The 12,740-nt window shown below is 31.0% G+C and overlaps 3 protein-coding genes across 4 annotated transcripts in view; 1 reads left to right on the plus strand and 2 right to left on the minus strand.

Moving 5' to 3' along the window:
- LOC117178807 (nuclear cap-binding protein subunit 1) lies at positions 1–8,941 on the plus strand. The gene is made up of 9 exons (XM_033370291.1): positions 1–40; positions 2,231–2,699; positions 2,774–3,268; positions 3,347–3,724; positions 3,811–3,914; positions 3,990–4,216; positions 4,297–4,475; positions 4,561–4,930; positions 8,168–8,941. Exons 1-9 carry the CDS (start codon positions 1–3, stop codon positions 8,279–8,281), a joined length of 2,376 nt encoding a protein of 791 aa, XP_033226182.1. The 3' UTR covers positions 8,282–8,941.
- LOC117178814 lies at positions 8,930–10,854 on the minus strand. Its single transcript, XM_033370304.1, has 4 exons — positions 10,749–10,854; positions 10,367–10,562; positions 9,246–9,418; positions 8,930–9,175 (listed from the first exon to the last, which is right to left on the minus strand). The coding sequence occupies exons 2-4, from the start codon at positions 10,530–10,532 to the stop codon at positions 9,002–9,004; spliced, it is 513 nt and encodes a 170-aa protein (XP_033226195.1). The 5' UTR covers positions 10,533–10,562; positions 10,749–10,854; the 3' UTR covers positions 8,930–9,001.
- Positions 10,615–12,740, minus strand: part of LOC117178811 (NAD-dependent protein deacetylase Sirt6) — a 5,569-nt gene continuing 3,443 nt past the window's right edge. For both annotated transcript variants that reach the window (XM_033370299.1, XM_033370300.1), the window contains exon 7: positions 10,615–12,691. In XM_033370299.1, coding sequence (XP_033226190.1) covers positions 12,140–12,691 — 552 coding nt within the window. In that variant the 3' untranslated portion in view covers positions 10,615–12,139. The remainder of the gene's footprint in view (positions 12,692–12,740) is intronic.

A 12,740-nucleotide genomic window follows, 5' to 3' on the forward strand; every position in this document is an offset into this window, starting at 1 on the left:
ATGAGTAGAAGAAGACCTCACGATGATGACGATGGATACGGTAAGATTCAATAAATTAATATATTATATCTATTTAATAAATTAACAAATCTAGAACTGAGGATTTTAAAATAATTAGACAAGTGATTTTTTTCTACAACTTTGTTTTATCTTTGCGCACATATACCAATATAAAATGTCATCGCAATTAAAAATCGTTAATGAGAAAGTTTTCCCACTGAGAAAAAATGGCTTTATACATGCGTTTATAAACAAATTAGTTCGATCGATATTCAAGTTTTTTATTTTTCTCATTATATGGTTGTATGCAAACATTAAATGAACCTTTATATAATAAAAACCCAAGTTTTAAATGTTATATTGAATAAGTTCCGGTGGCTCATTGGAAATTATCATATCGTGAAATATGTAATACATATATATGCATGCAAATCAAGTTGAATTATATAGAATTTGTTAAAGATTACATCACAAGAATCACACGAATTATATTTTAAGGGGAAGCCTCAAATAATTTCATAGTTATATATGAAAAATATTGAGGTTACTAGAATTCTTGGTTACGTTAATTTAAGTAATCGCAAATTTTCTCCAGCCTGCATCCAAATTAAAAATTTCCGTTTGTCTTTAAATCGACGAAAATCATGGTGGCCGGTGATTCGAGAAACCGAGAAGTGACCGGGATTTTTTCAGATTGGGAAATGACAGAAATTTAGTTTTTGACCGAGAATTTTACAAATTTCTTGAAAAAAAAAATAAATTCAATAACTTGAATTATAAATTTCATACCACATGATATAGATGCAGTTTTAAAGAAGTTCTATCTCAACTTTTTTTTCAAATGTTAAGTTTAATTTTTAACTTTTTGAATCATAAAGTTTGGAATAGATAATTTTATAATATTTTTTTTGTTAAATTTTTTTTCCAGTTTTAGTCTTTTTTTTAACGTACATTTTTAGTTTAAGAGTTTTAAAATGCGGTTTCCAAGCCTTAAATGATTAAAAATTAAAAGCGTTTCAAGTTGACACTTTTTGTAATTAAACTGTAGTTCGTGTGTTAAAAAATGAATAATATTTTTTTTACAAGATAATTCTGAACTTAATTCAAAATGAAACAATTTACGTATTTTAACTTTAAGAATTTAACTGTTTCAATTTGAAAAAAGTTTAAACGTCCGATTCATACTTTATATAATGTTTTCAATTTTATTATAATTTTAAATGAGTAGATTAATAATAAAACGCGTTTACTTACTTTTAAATATTAATATTAAATAATGTTAAAAAAAGAGCAGTTTATTAATATTATTAATCTTTAACATTTCATTAAAAATGAACAATTATAAATCAAATATACAGAACTAAATAACAGGGAACCGATAGAAATTAAGGGTTATTCGTGAATATTTGACAATTATTTCTACAAATTAAAAATAATTTGGCCTAAAACTAAGCTGAATATGAGAAGCTATTGAAAGACTATGAGGCTACGGATGAATATCGTCAAAACGGTTTAACAATTATATTTTAGATAGAAAACAACAAAAAGAATCGTAAAAAAATGTTAGTTACATTTCGTTTCTTTCAAAATAAAGCTTTTATGAAACAAAATTTTGACATTGTTCTTTTGTAGCCGCATTTTTATAGTATTTTTTTTATGTTTGATATAATTTTGTGGTTAGTTATCTTGAATTTACAAAAATAATTGGCAAATATTCTGAAAATGCCTCTTAATTTCGTTCGTATCCCAGCTAATTAATTTGAAACTGAATTGTAGAGTTAACCAAGAACCAAATTTGAAAGAATAGCAGTGAGATCTATGAATTAATCATTGTTTAGTAATTATAAAAAAAATCTTTTAAAAAAAACTTTTAAAATGTCAACTGCTGTCAGAGGTTTGCATTTGAAATAGAAAGGCTTGGCTCGTTAAAGTTTTAGAGTGCTAAAATTAAAGTTTGAGCGTTACAATTTTAATTGTACAATTTACAAAATTTTTAATTTGTAAGCGTTGGATTTTTAGGTATAAATAACAATTGAAAAATGATTCAATTGAAATATTTTAAAACAAAAATAATTTAACTTTTAATTTCAAAATAGGTAAATATGAAAGAAATATACATCTTTCAATTTTTAATATATCTATAACTTCAAATTCTGAACTATTTGGAATAAAATGCCGTACTATGGAATCTTCCCGCAATTACATTATTATTGAGAAAATATTATTTCAGAGCGCGTTTACAAGAAACGCAGACGCGTATCAGAAAATCAGGAGATTGAGGATCGCCTCGAGTCTCTTATTCTGCGAGTGGGTGAAAAGTCTACTTCATCCCTAGAAAGTAATTTGGAAGGATTGGCTTCAGTATTAGAAGCCGATTTGGGACTATTTCGCGGCAAAATATTGCGAATCTTGACTGAGTGTGCGATTAAGATGCCAGAAAAGTGCACAATTTACACGACACTGGTTGGACTTCTGAATGCAAAGAATTTCAATTTCGGTGGAGAATTCGTCGACTACATGGTGAAAAATTTTAAAGATGCTTTAAAAGCTGGAAAATGGGACGTGGCGAGATATTCACTCAGGTTCTTAGCAGATTTGGTCAACTGCCATGTACTTTCTTGTGGATCCCTAATGCAATTATTCGACAGTATGCTTGATGCTGCGAATGAGGACAGTGTACCTCAAGTCAGACGTGATTGGTACGTTTTTGCAAATCATTTTAAGGTATTTTTGAAGGTAGGTAGATATTTTTAAAAATTTTTTCCTCTTCTAGGTACGTCTTTGCCGTTCTCTCAACACTTCCCTGGGTAGGGAGGGAACTCTACGAAAAGAAGGAGCAGGAATTGGACCACTTGATGGTGACAATAGAGGTTTTCCTGAACAAACGTAGCAAGAAGCATCAGCCGGCTCTCAGAGTTTGGTCGAGTGACACACCTCATCCACAAGAAGAATATTTGGATTGCTTGTGGGCACAAGTGAGGAAACTGAGGCAGGATAATTGGGCTGAGAAGCACATTCCGAGACCTTATCTAGCATTTGATTCCATTTTATGTGAAGCCTTGCAACACAACTTGCCGACATTGATTCCTCCACCTCATCATGAATCGTATGTGTATCCTCTGCCGTACGTTGTCTTTCGGATGTTTGACTACACGGATTGTCCCGCTGAAGGTCCACTTTTGCCTGGAAGTCATGCGATAGAAAGATTCCTGATTGAAGAACACTTGAGACAAATCATTGATACTTACTTCTTCGAAAGAAAAGATTGGTAGGTCTCAATTTCAAGTAGAATACGATAAAGGTTCCAATTAAGAAAGAATTTATGATACAATTTGAATTTGTTTAGCGCTGCGCACTTGTTGAACTTCCCATACAAGCTGAAGATCCCTCTGGATTATTGCATAGTGGAAGTGATGTTTGGAGAATTATTTAGACTTCCAACATCAAAGCATCTCGAGATTGCCTATGGCTCGATTTTAATCGAGCTTTGTAAACTTCAGCCTTCGACAATGCCACAGGTATTGGCTCAAGCAACCGAAATTCTATTCCGGCGAATTGACAGCATGGCCGCTACAGCTTTCGATCGGTTTGTCTGGTGGTTTGCTTACCACTTGAGCAACTTCCAGTTTCGTTGGTCGTGGGAAGACTGGGACTCATGCCTGCAACGGGAGACGGAACATCCTCGTCCAAAATTCATCCGAGAAGTGCTTCTGAAGGCTTTACGGTACACACTACTAATACTTTCATATGTCTAATGAATTCTCATATTACTTTGAGAAATTCAGTTGATAACAATTCCCAATCTTTCAGGCTGTCGTACTTCCAAAGAATTCGAGACATGATGCCAGAATCGTATGGTGAACTGATACCGGAACCTCCAGAACCGATTTATAAGTACACGGCAGAAGGTGCAAGTAAGTTAAGATCAATACAATTTTTCGATGTTGTATATTATTTTAAGCGTGGTGTTAATTCTATATATTTTTTAGATGCTCTTCCTGGAACAGCGGCTGCTCACGAGCTTGTGGTTGCCATCAGAAGAAAGTGCACGCCAGAAGAAGTTCTGACTGTCCTCAACACTTTGCCTGGAATCGGAGAAGAAGAAACATTTAATCCGCTCAAGATTGACGTTTTTGTTCAAACTTTATTGAATCTCGGATCGAAAAGCTTCAGTCACAGTTTCGCTGCCATCGGCAAATTCCACTATGTTTTCAAAGTAAAATATCTTCTGGATATTTTCTTTATTAAATCGTGTAAGACATTTTAGATGTAGCTTATCTATAATTTGATTTGCAGGTTCTTGCTGAAACGGAAGAAGCTCAGATCTGCATTTTGCGAAACATGTACGCTCTCTGGAGGAATCATTATCAAATGATGGTAGTTTTAACTGATAAACTTCTGAAAACTGGGATCATCGAATGCAGTGCGATCGCTAATTGGATATTCTCCAAGGAGATGGCGTCGGAATTCACAAAGTGAGTTTATTTTCTAATATTATACCTTGTGTTGCCCACAGAAAATCTTAACAGTTGGGAAATGAACTTGAATCTTGCTTTTCAGGCTCTACATTTGGGAGATTCTTCACTTGACGATATTGAAGAAGAACAAGCATGTCATCAAATTGAGCAAAGAACTCGTTGATGCTCGAGAAAAACTACGAAGAGCAGAAAGCAGGTCTGGATCTTCTTCAGAAGACGAGGACAACAACAAAGATAAAAGTGGAGAAAGACCATCGGAAGATGTTGTGGAACGCATGGAAGAAAAACTCGAAGCTGCCCAAGCAGATCAGAAGAATCTGTTTCTTATCATCTTCCAACGTTTCATCATGATCCTTTCGGAACATTTGGTTCGCTGCGACACTGATGGCGTCGATTATAACACGCATTGGTATCGGTGGACAATTGGTCGTCTTCAGCAAGTATTTTTACTGGTAAGTTTTCATTAAAAATAATGATTATTAGTAATAGTCATATTCATGACTGTCCGTTCACAGTATTGATTATTTTTGCAGTAACGCTTGTGTTGTTTTTTTTTACCTCTTTAGAATTCTTTTGTTTAGAAAATACAGGATGACCACTCGATCGGGAAACCGGGAAATGACTCAATTTATTTTTTTGACCAGGAATTTTACCAAATTTTAGAGAAAAAAATTTGTTTAAAGAATTTTAAAATGCTGTTTTAAAGACTTAAAAAATAAAAAATTAGTAGAGTTTGAAAACGACAATTTTGAGTACAATTTTTTGAAGTTCGTCAAATCGAATGTAAATTAAAAAGATTTTAAAAATTGAACCATACATTAAGGATTTACAAGTGAATAATAATAATTGATGTTACAAGACGATTCGTAATCCGTTTAAAGTTTAAGAAATCATTTTCAATTTTAAAATAACTTAAAAATAATACATTCCTAATTCAAAGCTTTCAATAAATTACAAATATTGTTTTACTCTAAAGTTTAAAATATCTTAATGGGCAAAATTTCTTATATTTAGAAATATTTAATTTTTCATACAAAATCAGTAATTATAAATCAAAGTTTCAAAAATAAAAAAAAATTGGAACTTTACAATTTTAATTGTTCAACTGGGAAAAATTCAATTTACAAGTAAAATTGTTGAATTTTGATGTGTAATAAATATTGAACACCTATAGTTTCTTGAAAAAGTTTTAGTAAGCTGAAGATATATTTAGAAGGTCTGAATAGATTAAAAATTTGAAATAATGTCAAATAATTTAAAATACTTTACCGATTCAATTCAAACTTGGTACACATTTTCTACATATAAAATCCCCAACGTTTAGTTAAATTTTTTTTTACATTAAGGGTGTTTTCCACCCTCAAAATGGTGGAATTTTTCGTGGAAAATAGCAGATTACACTTTAGATCACCACCAAACATTTTTAAATGCAAAAAAAAATAATCAGAGAACGTTAGAAGGAGGATTCGATGATACTTTAACTAAATTTAAATGGTTTTTGATTTCCGATAATCTCTGACAATCTCGGATAATCTCTGTCACCGGTTTGTTTTTAAATATTTTCAAATGAAAAAATGACAGAATATTGCCAAAAGTATACTTAATAATGTACATGAAAGGCTTAAAAATAATAAAAGCAGGTTCTTAAGATTTCTAGGAAATTTGAAAATGGCTTTTAATTTTGAAAAATTAATTTTAATAGGCTATGTAAAAAGAGTTTCAAAATTGTCAAAAATGAATCTGGAAGATTTTAAGTAAATATTTTTTATTTTGCAGGATTTAAAAAAAATTATAGGAAGAATTCGAGTCATTTTAAGAAATGTTCCGAGGTTCTGAACAAATTGAAAAAATAATTAAGAAGAATTTGAATAAATATATAACAACATGTAGATGTTTCAAGATGTTGAAATAAAATGTGAAGGTTTTTTATGGATTTTAATACTATTTATAATGAAAACAATTAAACTTCATTTATAGTGTTCAGTTTATAACAAAAATGTAATGGTTTAATTTGTAATATTTTTATCTTAAAATTGCTTAAAATGATTTGCAGCACAGTTTTTATTAGTTTGAATGGAACATTTTTTAGCTTCTGAGTTTGAATTTTTAACTTATTTCATTGACCGTAAGAAATGTTTGCGAACCGGGAAATGACTGGGAATTTTTTATGTGATTAAAACGGTCACCCTCAAATTAGTTTTCTATCGTAAAGTGAAAGTTAAAGAGGCACATGCGCAACTTCGAGATCATATCTGGAATAAAGTTTGAAATCCAAAAATAGTTCAGAATACTACTTATTTCGTGAAAATTCCATAATACTATATTCTAACTGCAAATTATTTTAAATTTCTATTTAAAAAATATATTTTTTGTATTTTAACAGGAAATATTTAGGATTGAAAAATCCGCCTAAACTTTTATAAATTTATGGATTAAATATCACGGATTTTAGAATATCCCATTGGGCACAAAACTATGAAAATCCCAATAACGTCCTTGGGACATTCCCAGGACGTCCTATGTCAGTCCAAGCAACGTCTCTAAGACGTCCAATGTCCTAAATACGTCTTAAAGACATGAACGTTCTCGGGACATCTTTTGTACTGACATTAGACGTTTTAAGAGCATCTCTAGGATGTCCAAAGACATCTTAGGGATGTCCTAAAGACGTCTTTAGGACATCCTTCATTTTTTTGCCCACTGGGAAGAATCGCCGATTTATATGACTGCTAAAAAAATTTTTTTTAAATCTTGTAATTGACTTTTAGACTGGCTCAAGAGTCATTTCATTTATAAAAAATGTGAAAGATTTAGCATCGCTTTTTTAGCGCTAATAATTTAAATTAAAAAATAACAATGCGCAGTAGTATGGTGTAATTTTGTAATTTATACATAAGATTTTTAAATTAACAGTTTCCAATTGAAGCAAATAATTCTATAATTAATAATATGCTACAACATCTATATTTGTACGATTTTAAATTTAATTTGTTTAATATTGTACAGTATGAAATCGAAAGCTTCATTACAAGCCCATTTCTTTATTTAAAACATTTTGTAATATCTACTGAGTTAAAATTCTTCTAAATTAGACAGACTGAAAATGAGAAACATTTAAAATTGACATTTGACGAAGAAATCATTTTGAACTGAAAGACACCAAAAATGAAAAAAAAATTGATTTCCAAATCTACAAACTAAAATAATTTCAATATATTAAGTATTTATTATTTATCATTATTATGCATTTAAAAAGTCAAAGCTTTTAAAACATTAAAAATTCAAAACTGTTCAGCTATGTTTTAAAAAATGGAAGAATTTTAAAACTTTTACAATTCAAATTTGACAGTTGTAAAATGAAGTTTTCAGTAGGGTGCACACTTTTTGTGGAAGCTCAAAAATTGAACAATTTTTTATTTTAGACATAAAGATCTGAATCATTTTTGTGCAATTAAAATTGAATTATTTTTCATGTGTAAATGTACGAAATTAAATATTTCTAACGCGATACCATATAGTTAAACAAAATTTAATTAGGAGGGCTTCAATATCTGCAATATAAAATGGGAACGATAGTCATCCTGTTAAAAAAAACTGTTCATTATTAATTCGTGCGTGACATGTGCTCATCATGATTAGCATAATTAATGTAGTGTTAATCAATAATTATTTAAATAATTTCTTTTCAGCATCACGAGCAAGTTCAAAAGTACTCGTCGACATTGGAAACTCTGCTCTTCACTTCAGATCTCGATCCTCATATTCTCGACGTTTTCCATCAATTCGTCTCACTAAGAGCGTGAATTAGTTTGTATCACGTTCTGTCCTTTAAAAGTCGACTGACCAAAACGCTTCTGCAAAATAAAACTGCAGTTAAGTTGCGTGATAGCTTTGTTATCTTTACTATTTTATCTGGGCTGCTACGTTTTATTTGCGAGCTTGGAAGCGATTTTGGTTCGCACCTTGTATTTACCGATGCGATTCAGTATCACGAACAATCACAGTTATTTTAAAAGAATTACATTGAATTGTCAGCATCGCATGAAATTACGGTCATCGGTGCAGATTATTTATTTCTTTCGTTGGTCTGCGTTTTGAAATATCTTCAAGAATTTTAATGTACAAGATGTAAGTTTCTTTGCAGATAGGTCAAGTATTTTCTTGTCTAATATAAACTTCGGGTACATGTTTTTGTAAACGAGATGATTTTTTAATGAAGCTTAGTTTCTTCTTTTTCGTGGTAAGCGTTGCCTTTGAAATGCAAACAGATTAAATGCGAGTTTGTGGCTTGCCATATTAGGTATTATTGTGCAAAGTACCTACAAAGAAAACAGTAATTTTCTGAATATCTGCAGTCTATCATTAAATTAAACATTTTTCGACACTTCATCTGTACATATTTATTCTTATGTGCATATGTATATATGTTTCTTTGTGAATAAATTCTTCATAAACTCATATTAGAACTTATAATTTTAGTTCCTTGTATTTGTGTGTACGATTAAGTGTAATTGTATGTTTAATTAATGGTCTATTTCTCGAAGAGCGAATTCGGGTGGCGTTGTAAATGAACAGGATTTCCTGAATGGTTGATTGAAATTCGTTAATGAAGAATGTACTTTTAGTTGGCCATCTTCCACTTGTTGCTTATAAAATGAAGAGATGATTCCACCGTATAAAGGATGTTTCAATTGTTTCTGCATTTATGAAGAAAATTTAATTAAAATGGTTTTAGCATTTTCGTAGTGTTACAAAAATTGGGCTTACATTGATATCATAATCCGAATGTTCTACAAGAGGCTTGAAATCAGGGTCACAAAAATTGTCAATATATTCGGTATAGCAAGAATCGACAATGGGTGTATCTTCAAATTCTTCTTTTACAATCTCTTTTGCAGCTTGTAGTTGAAAATACTTTTTCAGCAACATTCTTCGTTTACCTAAAAAGTATTCCACGAAAGAAACAGAAACTCGCATTAAAAACATTTGGGTGGCCACTAAAATCTTAAGAATGGAATTAGTAATTCCGAGTTTAGCAATTTTGATTTATATCTGACAATTCAAAGGAATTTAAAGTAAATTCAAAAGATTTAAACTCAAATAATTGAGGCCAAATCAGAGAATTCAAGTAAATTAAACAGAAATGAAGGTACATTAGAAATATTTCAAGTGAAATGAAAAGAATTAAAGGTGAATTAAACAAATTTGTAATTAATTCAAAAAGTACAAAAGAGTCTCAAGAAATTCAAGTAAATGCAGAAGATTTCTAGTGAATTAATTTAAAGAATGTAAACGAATTCAAAGAATTCAGAGGAATTCAAGTAAATTGATAAGAATACCAGGTAATTCAATAAAAATTAAAATCATGTGAAAAAGTTCAAGTGAATTAATGGCCAATATAAAACATTTCAGGTGGTTTAAAAATATTACAAAGAATTCAAAGGAATTCAGAGAATATAATAGCATTCAAGTGAATGCAGAGTATATAAAGGAAATACTTCAAAGTGGTTCATTCTTCGGGACATTTTCTAATTTTTAAATCTTTAGTCGGAAATTATTAAATGTTGAATGATTGCCAATTTAAAAATACATGTTCAATTTTTAACGTTGCAGTTAGAAATGGTTCAAGTATTAAGATTTAATAATTTAATTATTCGATTTAGAATGTTTTTCAACTAACTATGTAATTTTTAATTTGTAAAAAGTCGTTTGAACAAAAATAAATTTGAAAATTAGAACTTTTTAAATCCCTAGCCGTGAACATAACATTTTTTAGGATTATCCATTACAAACTAAATAATTTTTTTTTTACTTAAAAGATTTAAATTTTTTAATTTACCGTTGAAAAGGAGTGCTTTAAATCCTTAAGATAAACTAATTAATCTTACCAATTCCCTGTACTTGTAAATTTTTGGGAGGAAGAAAGGAATCTTTAGTCGTACTTCGCCAATTTTGTGTGCTACAACTATTTAGCTTTAAGGAACTGGCTCTCTGAAATTCACAATTTTCCTCCGCTATCCCTCTCGGGGATTCAGAATCCTTATTCTTTTCCATTAATTTCTTTTCAGTCCCTGAAATTTCTTTCTACAAAAAAAAAGATCGTATTTGATTAGAAGCGAAGAGTAACGATATCTGATTAAACTGATTTAACCAATTTATTTCAATTCTTATTACAAAAAGTCAAACATGTAAAAGAACTATGGCACGATAGTTTAAAAATTTTAAATATGCGCTGTGGATTAAAGATAGGACTTGCGCGAATCGACTTACATATAAATGATAAATTACAAAAAAGCAGATGGGTAGTAGACAGATACTAAATAGGAGCAATGTAATGAATAATAGATTGGCATAACTGTTTTCTCCATGGAAACCAAACAGAAACGACTTACAAATACTTGCTTAACTATTAGCTTCAACGCAAGTAGTAAGATATCCTTAATATCTTTATTTGACTTGATCTTGCTTGAACTACGCCAGATGCATTTGGTAAATTTTAATCTTTCTTACTTGGATTTTGCTTGATTACCGACTGCAATTATAATTATATTTAAATTATTCTCTAATCATGTAATTTGGTTTTCATTTAGCTTATTGTAAAAATTTACTAGTATTACATACACGAAGGAAACAAAAATATCAAGGAAGAAAAAAGCAATGAAATTACCAAATGCACTTGTAAAATACGACAATAATCCACCCCTTTCAACTCTACGATTAATTGCACGAAGGTCACTTTCGAATCACGAAAAAACAAAACTTTCTCTTTTGCACTGAAGAGTGCAACGAGTTTTGCATTCACCAGTCATTTGCAAGATTAGAAAATGACCTCTGCACCGATTCAAATGTTCGGTGCTGAAACATCTGGTTAGGAATTTTCAGAGGAAACAACGAGGAACTATACGGCAAAAGCCCAAAGTGTTAATTTCAATTATTGCAATGTATACCTACTGAAACATTTAACACTAGGTACACTACACACAATTAAAATACGCTTTCCAAATTTTGGTACATTTGTTTCTTGTTTCTGAAAAAGTGACAAGAGACTTGTCCAATTATTCTACATATTTCATCAATCTTAGCGAATTTCCAGAGCGATGATCTGAACAACAAGCGCGAGATACTATTTTTCCAGGCCTTTTTCCGTGTATAGAACAAAGTTTCGTTAGTGTATTCGACCGATAGCAACGAGAGGTAGTTTGTCCAAAAATTGGAATTAGCAATCATCTAATTTTAAATTGCATAACATTTCAGAGTGTCTACCAGACAAATGATTTTAAATTCCCGGTCAATTTTTCATTCCCCCTCTCTGATCATAATACATTTTTTCTTGAAATTTCCATGTCCTAACATAGAATCTTAATTATTTTGGAAAATTTCCTATTCCATTTAGAATCATAATTCTTTTCGAAATTTTCCCGCTCCGGGCTTTGGTTTTTCGGCCAACTAGACACTCTGTATTTATATTTTTGAGAATCGCTTCGACCAAAGTTCTATTCGTTTAAATATCTCTCTTTCTCGCACAGATATTCATATTAAATTTATAGATAAATATTTATGACTCAATCATTCACAATTACAAATATGCGTTTATAAATACGACCATGTTGCTAGGTACTAAAATGTAGTTGGGAAAAATGCACTTCGTCCCTATCATCCTACTATATAATGTTACTCTCCAGAAAATCGTTTATGTCGCTACTTTCATCAGCTCGAAATGCATTACTTGCGTCCGTATTTTCAAGGGAATTGATAATATCGCAATTACTACTAGTAGGCTCTTCTTTAATCGCTTCTTCCTTCAAATCGTGACTTTGATTAGCGTTTGAATCCTGCATTACAGCACTTTCCTCTTTTGTCTCTTGTTCCTGATTTAGTTCTTTCAGTTCGTTTATCGATTTCGGCGTGAATTTAAAAACTGGCTTCGGCAAAAATGCTTTCCTCTCCTTCTTGACCGGCTTCGGGTCATCTCTCTCGTACATGAAAGTCTTTCGCTTTCGTTTCACAGGCGTGCATACCTTTTTGTAGAGAATCTTCATTTCTTTGATTTGACTTGTCGGTATCGTCCAGTCCATTTCCTGAGCGTCAACGTCGGTATTTCGCGTCGGGTCTAGCTCGGTTTTGTATTCCGGGATCTCCAGACCAAGAGTTTTCATCACACTTGTCATGATGTCGTCGATTTTTCCGTTGATGATCAAATCAGCTTTTTTGTCCTGTCAATAGAAAGAGAATGTGTTAAATATCTAGATTTTCCTTGGGACT

Source organism: Belonocnema kinseyi, chromosome 8, assembly GCF_010883055.1.
Source record: "Belonocnema kinseyi isolate 2016_QV_RU_SX_M_011 chromosome 8, B_treatae_v1, whole genome shotgun sequence".
NCBI classification, from domain to species: Eukaryota; Metazoa; Arthropoda; class Insecta; order Hymenoptera; family Cynipidae; genus Belonocnema; species Belonocnema kinseyi.

What these genes read in the sequence shown, in the direction of transcription:
- LOC117178807 (XM_033370291.1), top strand. Translation starts at nt 1, where the DNA reads ATGAGTAGAAGAAGACCTCACGATGATGACGATGGATACG. An exon ending in GTGCTTCTGAAGGCTTTACG is followed by an intron (nt 3,725 to 3,810) that starts GTACACACTACT and finishes CCAATCTTTCAG; the next exon opens with GCTGTCGTACTTCCAAAGAA. An exon ending in ATGGCGTCGGAATTCACAAA is followed by an intron (nt 4,476 to 4,560) that starts GTGAGTTTATTT and finishes CTTGCTTTTCAG; the next exon opens with GCTCTACATTTGGGAGATTC.
- LOC117178814 (XM_033370304.1), bottom strand. Translation starts at nt 10,532, where the DNA reads ATGGAAAAGAATAAGGATTCTGAATCCCCGAGAGGGATAGCGGAGGAA. An exon ending in TTTACAAGTACAGGGAATTG is followed by an intron (nt 9,419 to 10,366) that starts GTAAGATTAATT and finishes AATACTTTTTAG; the next exon opens with GTAAACGAAGAATGTTGCTG. An exon ending in ATTCGGATTATGATATCAAT is followed by an intron (nt 9,176 to 9,245) that starts GTAAGCCCAATT and finishes TCATAAATGCAG; the next exon opens with AAACAATTGAAACATCCTTT.